Source organism: Sturnira hondurensis, unplaced genomic scaffold (assembly GCF_014824575.4).
Source record: "Sturnira hondurensis isolate 20B ecotype Veracruz unplaced genomic scaffold, ASM1482457v3 Scaffold0009733, whole genome shotgun sequence".
NCBI classification, from domain to species: Eukaryota; Metazoa; Chordata; class Mammalia; order Chiroptera; family Phyllostomidae; genus Sturnira; species Sturnira hondurensis.
Window position 1 is genome coordinate 4,888,896 of NW_028082364.1, and position 18,102 is coordinate 4,906,997.

An 18,102-nucleotide genomic window follows, 5' to 3' on the forward strand; every position below is an offset into this window, starting at 1 on the left:
ATCTTTGTGGCCAGAAACCTCAATGTGCAGAGTTCTTGAAAAAATTAAATGAGACCCTGCAGACAGGCACACCAGCATCGTACTTGACACAACACATGTGAATAATTATCATTTGATGGTCTTGTCCCAGATAAGAAATTCTAAGTTTGCCAATGGAAGGAGGCCCGCAGGCTGGTCAGGGAGGGGAGAGCAGGGGGTGCCCACACTCGCCACTGCACACCAGCCGCGGCCTGGATTCCACAGACAGCATCTTTGGCAGAGTTCACACGGAAGGAGATTCCATGGAAAACTATTTGATCAAACACAGGGATTCTTCTACCTCCGGTACCACTGACAGCCAGAAACTAGAATATTTTGCAATTCACACCCAAGGAAACCACACCACAGCGTCAAATGACGGGCAAAGCCGGACCTTTTATTGCCCCCTGCCTACAACGGTGCCTTAACTGTCCTGATGACACCTGGGAACTTTTAAAAATAATGACCCCAACCCCACCTGGGTCATTCTCTCCCAGCTGGGCAGAGAATCCCTTCTTGTTTTTTCCAGATTTTTTTTTCATGCGCATCAGGGTGGAGAACCCAAGAGGACCATAATTTTAAATTTATGAAATTAAACCATTATAAATTTAATCCTCACAAAGGGCTCAAATCTGCAGCCTAAAATGCGTTGGGCCAGAGAAGGGACTTTGAAAGTGCTCTTCCTGTCTTAAAAGAAACATGCGCTTGCCTATAAAAACACATCCACAGACAGACAGACAGACAGACATGCAAATGCAGAACAGGACACACTGCAGCAATGCTCCACCCGGTTCAAAAGGTTTTCAACATCATTTCTAAATGGCTATGGTGCTTAATGGTTAAAACTCCGCCTTTCAACACAGAGATGTCTGCAATAAACTGTCTAGGTCTACACAACAGTAAGTGTCAGTTTTGAGAAATGACATCCAGATTAGCGATGTGTCTCATGGTGGGCCTGCCGTGGGGACAGTTCCAGGGATGGTCCATCTCACCCATGTGGGTGATGAGTTTCTTCATCTCGCTTGTGTTAAGAGCAGTTCCGATCATCACCTGAATACGAGACACAACAGTTTAAAGTTGTACTGGGTTTTGGTTAAAACAACTATTCAGCCATATTTTTCTCTAAAACAAGGCTAGGCAAGATTACAACTCAAGCCCTGGCTGGTGTAGCTCAGTGGATTGAGCACGGGCCTGCAAACCACATGATCTCGGTTCGATTCCCAGTCAGAGCACACGCCTGGGTTGCAGGCCAGTTCCCAACAAGCAACTCACGAGAGGCAACCATACACTGATGTTTCTCTCCCTCTCTCCTTCCCTTCCCCTCTAAAGATAAATAAATAAAATCTTTTTTAAAAAGTCCAGGTATTTAAAAAAAAGATTACAACTCAAAAATGACATTCCCTGAAAAATCTTCCCCCAAAGAACCTGCCTTCTAACATCTCGGCCTCCACTTTTCCATGAAATCCAGCCCCTCCTCGGCCCCTCCGCCTTCACTCGAGATGCTGACCACACCGGGGTCTCGAGCGCAGCAGCACGACCTGTGTTGGTGCCCTCACCTCAGCAAGTGCAGAGGCCTCCTAACTGCCTCCCTGCTTCCCCTCTTCCCCTCGTCCATAGGTTCTACTCAACAGCCCGGGATTCCTTTTAAAGGTCCGTCGGACCTCACGGTTGCTCTGCACAGGCCTCGCCCTCACCAGAATAAAAACCCAAGTGCATCACCTGCTTTGGCCCTCACTGGCCTCCATGCCTGCACCTGCAAGCAAGCAACCCTCCCTGTCCCCCACTCCAGCCACACTGGTACCCCTCTCTAAAGCACGCACATGCCTCAGGACCTTGGTACTGGCTGTGCCTTCCACCGGAGCCTCACTTCTCCTCTCCCTTTGAGCGTTTGCTTTCATGTCCCTGCCTCTTCCAATGGCACAGCTCCCCTGCCCAACCCTCTGCAGTCTTCGCCCCACTTCCTCCCCATAGCACGTATCCCTGTCTGACAGATACAGGGAGACAAGCAGGCACCAGAGCAAGCGCAGAGACACTGAGGCCCTGAGAAACTGGGAGGGGTGACAAGAGGAGACACACCTGAACCTGGCAGAGTCCTAGAGGCAGTGGGGCAGGGCTCAGCCACGCTGGAGGAAGACAGACAACAGACAAGTTAACAGAAGCAAGACAAGTATCACCCGGGGCGCTATGCCCCAGTTGGGTGCTCAGGGCCCAAGACAGATAAGAGCCGGGATGTGACGAAGGAACACGAGCAGGGAATCGAGACAGGGGGACAGCCAAGCACAACAGGCACGAGGTGGGAAGGAGACTAGTGTGACTGGTTTGCAGACAAGCACAGCAGATGGGGCTGCAAGGGCGGGACAGCTGGAGCTGGAGCCCTAGGGGTGGCAGTGGAAAGCCCCCAGCAGACAGTGGGCAGGCTCAGGTGTGCTGCCTGGAGGACAAGAGCTGCAGCTGGGTGGCCCTGCCAGGGGGCGCCACGAAGGGGCAGCCTGTGGCTCTGAAGATCTGAGTCACGGGAAGACACAACTTAACATGTCTGGCTGTCAGCACAGGCCAGCCCCAGCTCTACTCCCAGACTCCAGGATTAGATCCATGCTAGTCTTCACCAAAGAATTCTCTGCAGCTGACGGACCCTGGGCCCTATTCTCCGCTCTAATTAAACTCTTCCCTTGGGTTTAATTAGAGCAGAGATCTAGTCCCCAGGGCTGTAAAGCACACCTAAAATTTTATCTCCAAAATTGACATTTCCCTTGAGCCTGAGAGTCATTAACACAACTGTTTGAGACACCTTCGCATACCAGCTAATGGAATCCCCAAAATAGGATGTCTAAAACTGAACTTACTCCCACCCACCCCCCAAATGTGAAAAGCTGCTGCTTTCCCCTCCTCCCACACTCCGTAGGCACCCCCTACAGTCTGATCTCAGCCATGACAACCCTCCAGGACCACCCCACCCCAGCACAGCAGCACAAACTCCCAGGTTTCTGCCCAGGTTCTGCAAGGCCCGATGTGGATCCCTGGACACTGCACTGTTTTCATCCTGGTCCCCTCCCCAGCCAGATCAGCCTCGGACTTTGCTTGAAGCTGTGGAGCCGTTACACTTGCTATTTCTTCTGTCCAGAAGGTTCTGACCCAAGGGGCTCCATCTCACCTTCCAAGCATCAGCTCAGGTGCCACCTCCTCAGACAGCCTCTCCCTGCTCAGCCGTCTCAACTGTTCATCTCATCGTCCTGTGCGCACTCCCTATCCTAATACTGTTTTGATCTCTTTACTGAACTTACCCGTGTCTGAAATTGTCATTTGTTTATGTCTGTTTCTCTCCACTAAACTATAAGCTCCACAAGGGCAGGGACCTTGTCTCCCTTGTCCCTCCGTGTCCCCAGCACCTGGCACAGGGAGGGCCCCCCAAGCAGGGGCTCAAGAAGTAACTATTGAATAAATGACAGAATGGCGTCCGGGCCTCTCCTACAGGCCAGGCAATGGAGATTCACTTCCTTTGCCTGGACATCCGGCTGTCACTTTCCAGGACCACCCTGAGCAGCGAATTGCCCATATTTTACCATGTATAATGCGCACTTTACTTTTTGCCCGAATTTTTGAGGGAAAAATAAGAATGCGCATTATACATGGGTTACACTAATTCCGTATCTATGCTTTCAACTCTTTTTTAAAAATATTTTTAATTTATTTATCTTTAGAGGGGAGGGGAAGGAGAGAAATATCAATGTATGGTTGCCTCTCGTGCATCCCCCACTGGGAACTGGCCTGCAACCCAGGCATGTGCCCTGACTGGGAATTGAACCGCGATCGTGTAGTTCGCAGGCCCGCACTCAATCCACTGAGCCACACCAGCCAGGGCTATGCTTTCAACTCTTTTATTTATGCTTATGCATTAAAAGTGTAACTGTAGAAAGAAATGATATCCATATCCAAAATAATACCCTGGAATATAATAATCAGCTTTGTTTCTAAATACAAATATATAAATAAATAACTGAATTAAAAAATTAAAACGAAAGATTTTTTTCCCTTAGAGTTTGAGCCAAAACCTTAGGTGCACGTTATACATGGCAAAATATGGTCATGCTCCACGCTCCTCGGGGCACCTCTGGAACGCCTGTTGACCGGAGGGACTGGTGTGACCTGCGTGGTCGGCTAGCCAGGGCAGCTGCAGGCCTCCACCCCCCAGGGATGCTGATACCTGTAAGGCATTACAGTGCGCACGAACAGGTACCTGCACTGGGGGCAGGGGAACTGAGAGAGACCACGCTCATTGGAAGTAGAGGAAAGCAGTAACTGTGGGCCAGAGGTCAGAGGTAACGCAGACATGTGGGACTGGTGTGTCACACCGAGAGTGCGCGACGACCCTCTACCCACACCACGAACCATGGCAGTGACACCCAGCTGGGCCCTGGAGGACAGGCCCTGTTTACTCACAGACTTCCGGCAGGCCCTGGAGGCGAACATCTGCCTGACGCGTGAAGGCCGGCACATGACCCCCGGGCTGTCGCTTAGCATGAAGATCAGTTCATCTATGTCCTGGGGCCCAAAGGTCCAGTTTTTACTTGTCGGCAAGGAAATCAATTTAGCCCTTTCAGTGACTGGTGCTAAAAAGAATAAAATTTGGAGAAAGGGTCATTATTTGGAAAATGTGTTTTGAGTCCTCCTAGTAAAAAACATTTGGAAGAGGGGATAAACACTGTCACCCCCATAAAACACATGGACCTACGTGACCTCAGAGACTGTGCCCAGCCCTAAGAGGACACCATTCTATCATTCTCAGTAATAACTCACCACTCTCATCAATGATAAAATCAAAGCCGTTCTTTCTGAATATTTCCAGATTTTCTAGTAAGACGGCTTCATTGACAGCAGTCAAGTTGAGAGTCTGGGGTCTGAAAAGCAAAGGAGAGATTCGAACCATATCTCAAAGTCAAACATTCAGCGAGGAGGCAGAGATGAAGATGGAACGCTACTACGAGCCCCTGGATCCATTTCAAACAGCAATGCTAACACCCCTTCACCGAGCCACATGCCTTTCTTGCCACAAAACTTCGGGAGGAATTTCCTTGTAATTCTCCTTTTTTAAGAGGTCGTTTCCGAAGTTAAAGTATAAACAGTCTGCTTTTCCTCAATCTGCCATCTCATCCCGGTGACCCCATCTGTTTTTGAATCTCCTCCTTAAAAAGAGCAATATGAAGCGCGGAACGCTGTTTCTTCCTGCCTCAAAGTAAAGGCATCTTAAAGGGCTGAGTTAGGTCCTTACAGGCACCCGGAAACAGAGTGAGCAGCATTCGTTTCGCCCCCTGCCTTTTCCTCTGCCCGCGCTGTTTCTTTCTCCACCCACACCCAGGTGTGCGGCTCAAACTGTGGGGATAAATACATCCCCGTGCACCGCTTCAACAGTGCCTGGCACGTGATGAGCACTCAGTAAATGGCAGGTATGACTATCATTATGGAAAAAGTAGAAAAATCTGCCATAGGGATGCTTATGGTGAAAATTATATACACATCAATATGCAGACACATGCACAAGCCACCAGGTCTCGACCCTGGGAGGTGAGGCGACACCGAGGGTCCCGAGGGCCGCCGTGGACCTACACGAGGAGCCTCTGGCCCTGGAGGACGGTGTGCTGCTGCAGCATCTCGAAGTTGTACTTCTCGTCCGTGGCATGCTGGTCCACGATGAAGATGTCTGCGCCCAGCTTGGTGATTATGAAGCCCAAGTTGAACTGCCCGATGACTTCCATCTCTCCAAACATCGTTTTACTGCATGGAGAAAATGTGAATTTTAAGACATCTTTTTAAAAATATATATTTTATTTATCTTTAGAGGGGAAGGGAAGGAGAAAGGGAGAGAAACATTAGTGTATGGTTGCCTCTGGTGAGTCCCCTGCTGGGAACTGGCCTGCAACCCAGGCATGTGCCCTGACTGGGAATCGAACCACGATCGTCTGGTTCATAGGCCTGCACTCAATCCACTGAGCTATGCTAGCCAAGGCCAATTTTAAGACATCTTAAAAGACTATTTTTTGCCCTGGCTGGCATAGCTCAGTGGATTGAGCATGGGCTTGTGAACCAAAGGATCACGGTTCGATTCCTAGTCAGGGCACATGCCTGGGTTGCAGGCCAGTTCCCAGCGGGGGACCCACGAGAGGCAACCATACATTGATATTTCTCTCCCTCTCTCCTTTCCCTTCCCCTCTAAAGATAAGTAAGTAAAATCCTTACTTTAAAAAAAGACTATTTTTTGACAACTGTACTTGAACAATTTTAAAAAGTAAAAAAAAAAAAAAAAGACTATTTTCCAGATGAAAAAATTCAAGAACCACAGTAAGAGGAGATCAACGGAAGTCTGTTGAATGAATCCAAACCTGTTTTTGAAATCACAGTTAATTTCACTTTGAGGGCCAAGAGTATCCAAAGGCGAAGGCCAGGCAGGCTAAACCTGGGGCACCCAAGGTGTCTCTCACTGTCAAGCACACTCTGGCTGTGCACACCCATGGGTGTGAGTGTGTGTGTGTGTGCATCTGAAGGAACCTAGCTCTCTTCAGTGCATCTGAGTTTATAGTCCCCACTAGACCACGTCCAAGTAAGTTCACCTCCACTAACTGCACTTTTTAAAGGAAATATTTCCTGAACACCTCTCTCCATGCAAGCTAGGCACTACGAATATCAAAGGAATTTACATAACAGAAAACTCATAGTTAAAGAATTTATCATCTAAATTAGGCAAAACCTGTGTGGTCCAGACTAAAAGTGCTGCGAAGTTCAATGTGATTACCAAGCAACGCTGAGTACGGGACAGCACATTTCAGTAAATGGCAAGGAAAACTAAAAGACAAAAGTTAAGAATTCCAGAATTCAACACTTTAAGAAGATGTTATACATGGTTACTGACAAAAAAGGGAAGTGTTTTCTGTATCTGTAGTATTAATATTTTTTTAAATCGACTCCTTTTACTAAACCTTATCCTATGTAATCTTCTTGAAATCACAGGTTTGACACGTGTTCTACTTTTCTGTAATATACTTTAAAATGGAAAATAACAAAGTCCACCATGACTTTCCTTGCAGGGAAGTCACTGTGGGCTGAAAACCTAGAGGAAGAATGCAATTGGGGCCAACAAGGCACCGACTGATGTGGTCTGACTTTGAGACACAAGTCTGGTGCACGCAAGACCCGGGAGGCCACCCGGACAGGCAGTAGCAGCCAGGGGACCAGATGCTGGTGCAAGGCAGAGCCACACCCACCCTGACCCAGAAGAGATGCCATGGTCACAAACCAAGTGACACCCAAAGGAGCGAAAGCAGACTCTGGAAGGGTCACTCCCTACAGCTCACCGAACGAGCAAAAACGCTCTCAAGAAAACCTTTACCTTATCTCTTTCCTCAGTTCCTCTTCTGCTGCCTGATTTTCTCCAGGACAGATCTTCGCCCTAAACTTCCTGTAATTCTGTTCACGTCCTCTCTGTTGCTCCTGGTGATGTAACTGCTTTATGCGTTTAGCCAAAGAATTCATAGAAAAGTCTAGGGGCACTATTTTCTTGTTAATTTTAACAGCCACGTCAGCCTGAGACACTGACATGTTCTGTGTGTTAACCGACTCTTGACAGATGTCAGAATTTAAAGGAATCCCTTCTTTTTTAAAACGCTTAGAGTTTGACAGATCAGTGGGCTGAGGCAACACTCTCAACCTGTGTACACCATCTTCCTGGTCTCGACGGCCTTCCACGTCTGAAACACGATGCTCAGTGTCAGGCAACTTCTCACACGACTCCGTGTTTTCCTGTGAAAACCTGTCTTCAGGGGAGCTGGCTACCCGGTCACTGCCAGAGAGGCTGCCCATGTCCGGGGTGCTGAGCCCCTCCTCTGAGCCTGCTGAGGCGCTGCCATGCCCCGAGTCCCTCTCCGCCTCCACTCTGTCCCTGTCCGAAGGCATCGCCGCTCCCGGAGGGCCGGGCTGGCCTGCACCCCAGCTGGGCGTCTGGGAGCAGAGGGAGTCCGAAGGCCTGCGAGAGGACACACTCATCTTCTGTCTCGGAGAAACCCGTCTGGCCTCCGCAGACGGCAGGCCCCGGGGCCGGTTCTCTGCTGGGTGACGGAGAGAAAAGGCCTCCCGCAGTCTGGAAACGGTCACTGCCCTTTGCTCCTCTCCTCGCATCCTCACTGAAGCACGGGTCCCCTGCTCGCCCGGCAGAGGCGCGTCCCGCTCTGCCAGCTGCGTTTTTATGAGGCGACCTAAGCAGATGCAAACGGAGGAGCGGGTCAGGGCTGCACCGAAATGGAACGAGAGGACACTTGTACGTGAACAGCAGGCCGCCACAGGGGGGACCCAAGCTGATAAAACCTATGAGATCTGTTGTCCGTGAATCACAGACACAAATCAGGACTTCAAAAGATGCTGCTCAAGGCTCACCAGAATGGAAAGAATTCTAAAAAGAGCAAATGTTCACAAGGAGGAGGATCGAACGAATGCTTCAGGATGGCCGGTGGCAGTTTGGTTTGTTCACTGCTTGGGCAGTGTGCCCCAAATCTAAGTGCACACACGCTGTGAGCTGGCATGGCTCACCCGTCCGAAATGCCTGCCCATTCTCACCACAGCCACGGACGGGGACGCCCACACAGCTTTGTCCACCACGGCACCCACCAGAAAACACCCCGCTGTCCCAAATAAATCGTAGTAGTCAATTGCAATGGAATGTGATACAATGAGAATGAATGAATTGCCGCACGTGACTTGGAGGACTCTCACAAACAAAATACTGAAACACATCATCCAAAAATACGCATGCTGGTTTCCAATTTTAAACAGCTTAGACAAACCCATGGTGGTAGAAGCCAGGGAAATGGTGGCCAGTGGGGTTACTGCATTAAAAGGGGTGCAGGGGCGGTTCTGTGGGTGCCGTTTCTTCACCTCAGGGCTGCTACGCTGCTAAGCCATGAACTTCTGATGTCTGTTTCCTCAGTAAAAGGCTGACCCAGGGGCAGTGACTCAGCTGTGCTCCAAGGTCACAGTGAGGCTGAGCAGTTTCTCTGAGCTGGGGGCCTCCCTGGCAGTGCGTGTGAGTGGGCTCAGAGAGGCCGCCGCAGGCCCACGGCACGCAGATGTGTGTGCTACCTACCCCCCACACCCACCCCACCCCCCACGCAGAGAAGGACTGGGAGAGAGGGGCCCACCGCGCGCAGGTCAACAGGCCCGCGGCACTGACATCAGTGTTCCCGGCCCCTCTCTACCACACCCCTCGGGAGCCTTGCGCCTCCAGCACGTCCTCTGATCATCGAACTGCCCATAACATCCGGCCAGCAGAGCCGACCCCAGTATACCCTAACACCACTGGGGTGTTAGGAAGCGTTAGGACAGAGCAGCTCTGCACCCGCCCTTCCCCCAACCCGCCTCTGACTCAGGCGCCCTCAGTCTGCGAAGCCTCAGCCCACAGCAGCCCCCTCTCGCTGGGAGAGGTGCTGCTCTGTCACCTCAGCTTTCCACCACACCCGCTGTCAGCCTCGTCAGCAGCCCCGCCACTGTCTGGTTCTCTGCTCTCCACCCGGCTCCAAGGACACGGTGGTGGGCACCTGCTGCCTCCGTCCCTCCGCATGCAGACTTGGAGACTGCGGGCAGGGTCCTCCCCCGGGGCGGAGCTGCTGGTCAGCGCAGATAAGGGCCAACCCTTCCCTCCGCCCAGGGAGGCAGCAGGGCTCAACTGTGGCCCCTGTCCCAGTGGTCCTCGGGTGGATGCACGAGAATGAAACGAACCACCTCAAGAAACAGCTGATAAGTTGCAACCGGGCAGTAAAATAATGACGTGCCCACTATGACAGGTGGCAGATCAGCTCTCGATGTGAGGGAACACGCCAGTGAAAGGGCCTCCAAAACCCCCTCCTCCCAGAAAGGGATGAGAAGACAGGCAACAACTGTCAGCACCGGCTTCCTCCGAGCTCTGGAACCCGACAGCCTGGCAGCTGAAGGTCAAGTCCTGGCAAGAGCACGTCCCCGTGGAGCACCTGCAGTCGCTCACGCTCTTTTTAACCAGCTCACTTTCTAGTGTGACGCGTCCTTTCTTTCTCTAAAAGGAGATTTTACTTCGGGTCCAAAGTACTGAGGACAGTACCACAACGGCTGCGTAACGGACGCCGCTTCTACACTCGTGGCTCTTTACCTTCCACACCCACCAGGGGCTGCGGACTGGCGCTGAGCCTGCTGGCATCGCCGTCGAACATCCCCATCAGCGACGTCTTCAACGCCGCCAGCAGAAGTCTCTCCTCTTGTAGTAAAATCTGCCTTTTATCCGGAGTGACGTTGATGTCAACGCATTCTGAGGCCAAAAAGAAACGATGGTCACTGTGTCTGAATGAACCTTTAACAAGAGAAGCGTTCCCGCCTACTATTTCATTCCCTTGTACTGACCAAAAGTACTATTAAAAACACTACGGTTGCCCAGATCATTAGTTATAAACTACAAAATCCATTCTTTTCAGAAATCAAGGAAAAGGTGAACAATTTTATAAAGGGATAAAACATGTAAGGATGTGAATGGGTAACTAGCAAAAGAGAGAGAGTAAATCAATCCATGCAAATGTATAACAGGACCGCAAACTAAAGATGTTACTTTTATCACCTGCTGAATCTGGTTAAAGTCACAGAACCCAGGACACTGTTGATAAATGTACAAACGGATATACCACCATCATACCCACTAATGCTGTGTTTCTAATTCCAGAAATTTGCCTTAAAGAAATAATTAAATATATAGATAATGACTTAATTATAAGGACCTTTAAATCACCAAAAACTGAAATAAATAAGCTTAAAATTAAGATGGATCCATACATTAAAATATAATGAATGCAATTATTAAAATCATGCTTATGAGTAAGTTTTAATGACATGGAAAAGACAATCTTCAGTTCTAAGGATAAAAAGTACAACATGAAGTTACCCAAAATTATTTCCTGACCCCGAAAGATACGGGTAGATATATACATCACTATGTATTTCTAAGTACCTAGGAAAACTACTGGATAACAATAAACCAGAATTTTAACAATTAAAAAAAATAAGTGAAATAAATCATTTTCAAAATCAGGGAGAACACAGTCCCCATTCTTTTTTGGTTGACATGAAAAGTCACATTTTTCTTTTTTTTTTTTAAGATTGCATTTATTATTAGAAGGGAAGGGAAGGAGAGAATCATCAATGTGTGGTTGCTCCTCACGTGTCCCCAAATGGAGATGAGGCCAGGCAGGTGCCCTGACTGGGAACTCAACTGGCAGCCCCTTGGCTCGCAGGCCCGCGCTCAATCCCCTGAGCTACACCAGCCAGGGCCACCTTTTTCTAATAATACAACGAACATAGTGTCAAGTAGAAAACAGAAGAATTTGTATAAAAAACAAAATAAAAGTCTAAAAATAAAATTGGAAATCTTATATAAAAAAGCATGTAGCCACTCACTGTCACCATAAGAGTCTGTTTCCGGTCACACCAGAGTTTTATAATGTCACTGTATTCTTTTAGGAGTAAGTCCCCGAGTTTACTGAAGTGTCAGTGGAACTTACCCGAATCAACAGAAATGTTGAGAACAACAAATGGATATTGATGCCGATTGTACATGTGATAGACCTCGTTCACGAGTCTGGAAACCTACAAATGAAAGAAAAGATTAGAAAAGAACAGAAAAGAATCCTTCCTCCTGGATTATATCAACACTGAAGGCATACATTTTCAACTGCTTTTAGGAAGTATAATTGGCCTGCAATCAATTACACATATTTAAAGTGTACAGTTTGAGCCCGGGCTGGTAAGGCTCAATGGACTGAGTGCCAGCCTGTGGACCGAAAGGTCGCCGGTTCAATTCCTGGTCAGGGCGCATGCCTAGGTTGTAGGCCAGGTCCCCAGTTGGGGGCGTGCAAGAGGCAACCAATCGATGTTTCTCTCCCTCTCTTTCAGAAATAAATAAAATATTACAGTGTACAATTTGATAAGTTTATAATCAAATAATGAATACATCCATCACCCCCAAAAAGCTTCCTTGTGGCCCTCCACCATAGATTCCTAAGACTGAATCTCTTTCCAACCTAAAGATGCTCTTGAAGAAACACCAAACAATGCGGGTGCAGTTTAATACTCATAAAGCACTTTTAAATGTACACAGAAATGTATGTACGTGACTTTAAAAACACACAAAAAATTTAAATACCTTTGCTGGGTCACAAGGCCGCCAATTGATAAAGAAAAACTGTCTGTCCGTTGAACTCCGTCCGACACCATGAGTGCAGTGGGAAATGAAACCCGAGACACTATTCGGTGACACCAAGGCAGGGGTCCAGAGTGAGCAGGGTTAGAAACACAGATATGGCACATTCTTAAAGTAAGAAAGAAATAAAAACATAACACCTGGTGGCCTGCTGTTAAGCGCTAACATTCAGTTCATGTTCCATTCTGGTGAATCATAAAAAGAACAGAGACCTTCTGGAAGGTTCTAAAGCTCCTGTAGAGCAAATCCACTGCAGGCAATGCCATGGTTCAAAACTAGGTGCTTTACCTCTCCTCTCACCTTCCCTATTAAATCCTTGACCTCCAGGCAAGGAGGCAAACTCATGCTCCAGAAACTTCATGCTGGCCAGGCGACCCCCAACTCCTTGTCAGCAGGATCTCTGCCCACATTCCCTGCCCTTTTTAAAACTGTTCTGTCAGTAAACGTGTATCTACGGAGATGCAGGTAAGGTGCTCATTCCACCTGGGATCAACCTCAGGGACACTGGCATTTCCATAAGCACGATGCCTTCACATAAACAGATCCCCGGTTTTAATTCCGGGCATAAGCCAAAGGCACATGGAGAAAGGGTGAGCAATTCAGACCTCCTAGGACCAGTCCTGCTTACGGAAAAGGTCTATTTTTCTCACACTAACAGTAACGATGCCGGACTGGACTTCGGGTAACACACGAGTTAAAGCAAACACAGCCTCTACTGCTCTCTGCCAGATCCCAATAAAGTGAAACGCTATACATAAAGCAATTTTTAAAGTTGTTCTAATTGTTCACTAAACACAACCTTTGTTACAAAGACTAATTCAACAGGAAAAAAAAACCCTGAAACGCACCCGTTACCCAGAATAGTGTTTGAGTTAAGTAAACCCTCTTTCTCAGCAATAATACCGCTTACAGATTTATAATGGACAAAAGAAACAAAAGGCCTTGATATCACTACCTTTTAAGTGAAAACACTCAAGAAAAACACGTCATTTTCCTAGCAGCCACCTATCTACTCACTGAAACAGACTACGCAGAGCGTCAGAGCCACTGAGCCCGAACTCCTCGCAGATGGCGTCACTAGGGGGCAGCTGAACGAAAGGAATGAGGCTCTGCAGCTGGAAGAAACCAAGATTCCCAGTTACTTCCCAACAGAAAGGACCGAACTTCAGAAAGGAATCCACCAGGGTTGTGCGTTTTCCCTCTTCGTCAACTAACCATAGTGAGAGCACAAAGAATCTTGACAGCTGCTTTTGGAGTACTGAGATAACTTTGATTTTTCCCCAGAAAGATGAAACACGTAGCTCCTACTTATCCATAATCAATACAATACCTACAATATTTTATATTTTTTCAGAAAGTAAAAGTAATACTTTATGGTCTCCAAGAGTAAAATAAAAACTCTCAGAACTCAGTATTAATTTCTGCAAGAGGTACCAAATAAAAAAAAATTGCTTCTTGGATTTTATTCTCCATTCTATAGGAAAGGACAAGAGAAACCAGCCCTGATCACTAGAGCAGTAAGATACCCTTAGTTCCCTGGCTGCCTTTACCTGTTTCTGCCCAAACACCGATCCAATATTGTCCCTTATGCTGGAGCTTCCGCTGGTGCCCACCACAGGCTGTCGTTTTCCTTGTCCCACCTGATTGGTGCAACTTACACGGATGCCCGTGGAAATAATACAGTACGCATGGAGGACGTGGACCATTTTGGCAAACTCCTGTTTAAAAAGCACAGGCATTAAGACTCAACCAGAGAACAAATGGAGAGTGAAGGGCTCTGGCAGCTCCTCTGCTGGGTGTTCACTACAGTTTCCATACTTCTGAACTGAACGCACCCTTTTAATATTCCTTTGAAACTCCTTGTGGCGCACAGGCAGCGTGTAAAACAGCTGCTGGACACTGACCGTCGTCCCTCGAGGCCGTGGGTATGGGGTCTTCTGGATAATTTTCCCATTGTGATCAAACACCAGCCGAGTCCCAACCTCTGCAGATGAGTGGCAGGTAGAAATGGTGACGTCACTGGAAGAGAACACCAGGTACAGCATGGTCAGCTTGAGACTCCCGGTGCAGGATGTCACACAGTCACCTTCTCACTTCTGTTCTCTCCAGACTCTCAGAAGAGATGATGATGCGCTGAGATAATCAAAAGTTTAAACAGGTGAGGAGTCACCAGGTTTGGCACCTAATGGACAGTGAGACAGGGTGTTCTGTAAATGCCTTTTTTTGATAAAAACTTTGATTTTTTTTGGTTGAACTGTAAAACAATAAAAGATATCAAAACTTATATATTCACAAATGAAAATTTCCGTTTTGTTACTAGTGTTCTGACAAAAATTTTTAAAAGGATCCAACATATTATAATTCAAATGTATAAGTATTTATAAAAACTTAGAATGTTGTGTAATTATATAAATGTTTATTACATTTTTTCCTAAATGAAATTCAAACAGCACCTATAATTTACTATCTATGTTATTTTAAAATTGAGGTCATTGCTTTAAAACTGTTACAGGGTAATGATTTTTTCACAGTACTATTTGCTCCATTTCATTCCTTCATTGCTTACATTTCAGACATATTTCCACTTAGGTTGGTAGCAAGATAACAGAGAATGCAGGGGTGAGAAGCTGAAACATTGAGATGAAAAGGTGCAAACAATAATGAGTCTACTCATACTGTTAGTTTTCAGAGAATTTTTTTTTACAAGGAGTCAAGTTAGTGAATAAAAATATTGCATCACCTCAGTGCACAAAGTGAGCTCAGAGCTTCCCCCCGAAAGCCAAAAGTTTCAACCTGAGTTAGGTCAGCAAACTCTTGAATCTTAGAGGTGTGATGTTTCAGAGCTGAAAGAGAGGCGTAGAGAGAGGCCTAGGATGTCTCAAGTGGTATAGACATGAACACACACAATACCTTCCAAAACAAGTGGGTTTTAAAAGCTGCTTTTGTATTTACTCAAATTTTTCAAATGTTTTACCCAAATGTTTAACGATAGGGTTAGAAAAATTCAACTTACTTAAGCCTTCAAAGTTTTCTTCCTCTACCCCGCATCCATTGTCTGAAACTTCAATGAGGTCCACCCCATAGTCTTTAAGCCTTAGATCTAAAAAGGTTCAAATACATGTTTCTCAAATAAGTGATCCAAGTAAAAGCCTTTACACTGACCGTATTTATAACTCACATAATGCAAACGTGAGTCATAACTGTACTCATTTAAATGTACTATTGCCATTTTCCGTATTTTATTTTTTAAGTCTTTCTTGACTATTTACTAGCCCTAATAAAAGTTATTTCTATTCCTTTTTCTTTCTTTAAAAAGGATAATTTTAACATAAAGCATTATTAAAACATTAAAGAGAACAGGCTCTGGAATCAGACTTCCTGGGGTCATATTTTACTAGCTTTATAATGTCAAAAAAGTAAATTCCCTGTGCCTTAACTTCCTCATTTGTAAAATAAAGATAATAATAGTAATAACTCCTATCTCGTAACATTTTCCTGCAGATTAAATAAAGTATCCCACCCACAGTTCTTAGCACAATGTCTGCCTAGCACATGTAAGAACCCAACAAAAGTCAACTGCTATTATTATAACTACCTAGCTAAGTACTAGGTACCTGGTAATTTATTTTATTAACTGAATTTGTTAATTGTATTTTTATTGAATTTATTGGGTATTAAGTACATTTAATAACTGACTTTAATAACTATATTTAAGTTAAAAGTAATTTCTCACTACCCCAAACTTGAGTGTCTGATGACAGTAACGAACATTACTTGAGTAAAATAGCATACATGAACTATTTCTTGCGCTTAAGTCTCCAAACTCACCAATATTAGTGGCACCGGCATCCACGCTGTTTTCTACCAACTCCTTCACAGCAGAACTGAGACTCAGCACCACCTGCCCGGAACAAATCTGATGGACCGACCTCTGATCAATAGGTCTGATGGCCTTAGCAAGTCCTGTGCTAAAACAACAACAACAAAAAAAACAATAACAAGAAGCAAAGCAAGGATGCATTTATATATTTTTCATCCTGATTTTAACTGTAGAAAGTGATTAATTTTTGTTAATAGTTGTTCTTTGGTTTTATAAACATATGCATTTATTATAGTCACAAATACTAAATATTGTTCTACAATCCTTAAATATTTGTCCAAAAAAAGCCCTTCTGAGTAGATACTTTGATTACGATAGATATTTAAAATCTAATTATACTGGGATCAACAAAGAAGAGACACACATACCCTCATGGTATGGGTCAGTAACCCTTGGCGACAATGGGATCTTCTTTTTTGAAAAGTGAAAACAACATTTCTCACACAATTTGAAGAACCAAGAATCTAGTGGGAAATACATGGTGCTCATGTCAAAACCAAAATCATCTTGGAAGCCCCGGCTGGTGTTGCTTGGTGGACTGAGCACCGGCCTGGAAACCAAAGGGTCACGGGTTCGATTCCCAGTCAGGGCACATGCCTGGGTTGCAGGCTGGGTCCCCAATAGGAGGTGCATGAGAGGCAACCACACATTGATGTTTCACTCCCTCTTTCACTCTCCCTCTCCCTCTCTCTAAAAAAATAAATAAAATCTTTTTTTCAAATCATAGAAACTGGACACCAATTGTGAAACTAGTCCCATAGTTGCCTTTGATTTCCCCACTCCAAATCCAGGCTGCCAGAGGCTGCCTTGGCCAAGACCCCCAAAGTTCTTGCTGTACCCCACTATCAGAGTTTTCCAACCCATTTGTCTCCACTTCTTCCTCACTTCGGTCCATCCCCCAATGCCAACACCACAACTACTTTAGAAAGCACCAATCTGGCCAAGTACTTTTTTCTGCTGAAAAACTTAGCAGCGTCCACTGTCTGCTACATGAAGTTTGCGATCTAGTCCTAACTGGGACCAGTCTACATAAAGTAAAAGTAAATTTCTCATTCCCTCCAAACCTCCCTTTGACAATTCCCCTGCATTGCAGTCCCAGCAAACCACCGTTGCCTGAATACCACTGTCTCTTTTACGCAATGCTCCCTGTTAGGTCTCTTTGCCTGGACCGCGGCCTCCTCCCGCGCCTGTCTGGCCAAAACTGCGCTCATCCTAAGAATGCATTCCATACTGTCATTAACTTAGAAATGTCTAGTAAACGGCCTGATAACTTCCGTGTAACAGGACACAGGAGCCATAGGCTACCGGTTCGTTTCTGATGATTTACCTTGAGGGGTGGGGATAAAACATTTAAGCACAGCGAAGCAGGTGGGATCAGTATTCTGACCCTGAATGCCCAGAACCCGCCGCAGATGCGCCACCCCGAATTAGGTGGGGCTTACCCGCCAGTACTCGCATTCTCAAGGAGGTGGAGAAGTTCTGCATTTTTTAAACCGCGCCAATGCAAATTAGCATACGCTTTGAAGCCTCCCCAAAATAACAACTTTTTGTTCCAAAAAGGGAAAAGCCAGGTAAAAAGGAAAGGAATTCAAGTCTACTGGGATTTCATGCCCGGCTTTAGGTCCCGGGACGTGTGGTCTCGAGTGAAGACAGCGTGGGAGCCGGCCGAGCCCCCGCCGACCCGACCTCGAAGTGCCCCCGAAGTGGCCGCGGAGCGCCAGGGCGCCCGCTCCGGGGCCTGCGTGCCGCGAGCTCGCCAAACGCCACAGACGTTTTCGCCTCCTCTGCAGGGGCCTGGAACGCTGTGCGCCCGAGAGACGGCGTCCGGGAGGGGGGACCGCAAACAGCGCTCACCTCGGCCCTTCGCCCTGCTCCATGGATGCACAGCAGGTTCCACCTCAGAACTCGCGACTGCACATCCCGGCGCTCCCACGGGTGCTCCGCCTCCTAG

The 18,102-nt window shown here is 46.8% G+C and overlaps 1 protein-coding gene across 2 annotated transcripts; it reads right to left on the bottom strand.

The window, feature by feature from the left end:
- Positions 1 to 389: 389 nt before the first annotated feature.
- PMS2 (PMS1 homolog 2, mismatch repair system component) lies at positions 390 to 18,078 on the bottom strand. 2 transcript variants are annotated; one of them, XM_037057838.1, is made up of 15 exons: positions 18,006 to 18,078; positions 16,100 to 16,239; positions 15,285 to 15,371; positions 15,012 to 15,114; positions 14,107 to 14,290; positions 13,822 to 13,989; positions 13,289 to 13,386; positions 12,215 to 12,314; positions 11,574 to 11,658; positions 10,178 to 10,333; positions 7,397 to 8,258; positions 5,620 to 5,787; positions 4,813 to 4,913; positions 4,456 to 4,625; positions 390 to 1,068 (listed from the first exon to the last, which is right to left on the bottom strand). In XM_037057838.1, exons 1-15 carry the CDS (start codon positions 18,026 to 18,028, stop codon positions 925 to 927), a joined length of 2,589 nt encoding a protein of 862 aa, XP_036913733.1. In that variant the 5' UTR covers positions 18,029 to 18,078; the 3' UTR covers positions 390 to 924. The 2 variants fall into 2 exon arrangements, with proteins under 2 accessions (XP_036913733.1, XP_036913734.1); XM_037057839.1 differs by lacking the exon at positions 13,822 to 13,989.
- Between the last annotated feature and the right edge of the window lie 24 nt (positions 18,079 to 18,102).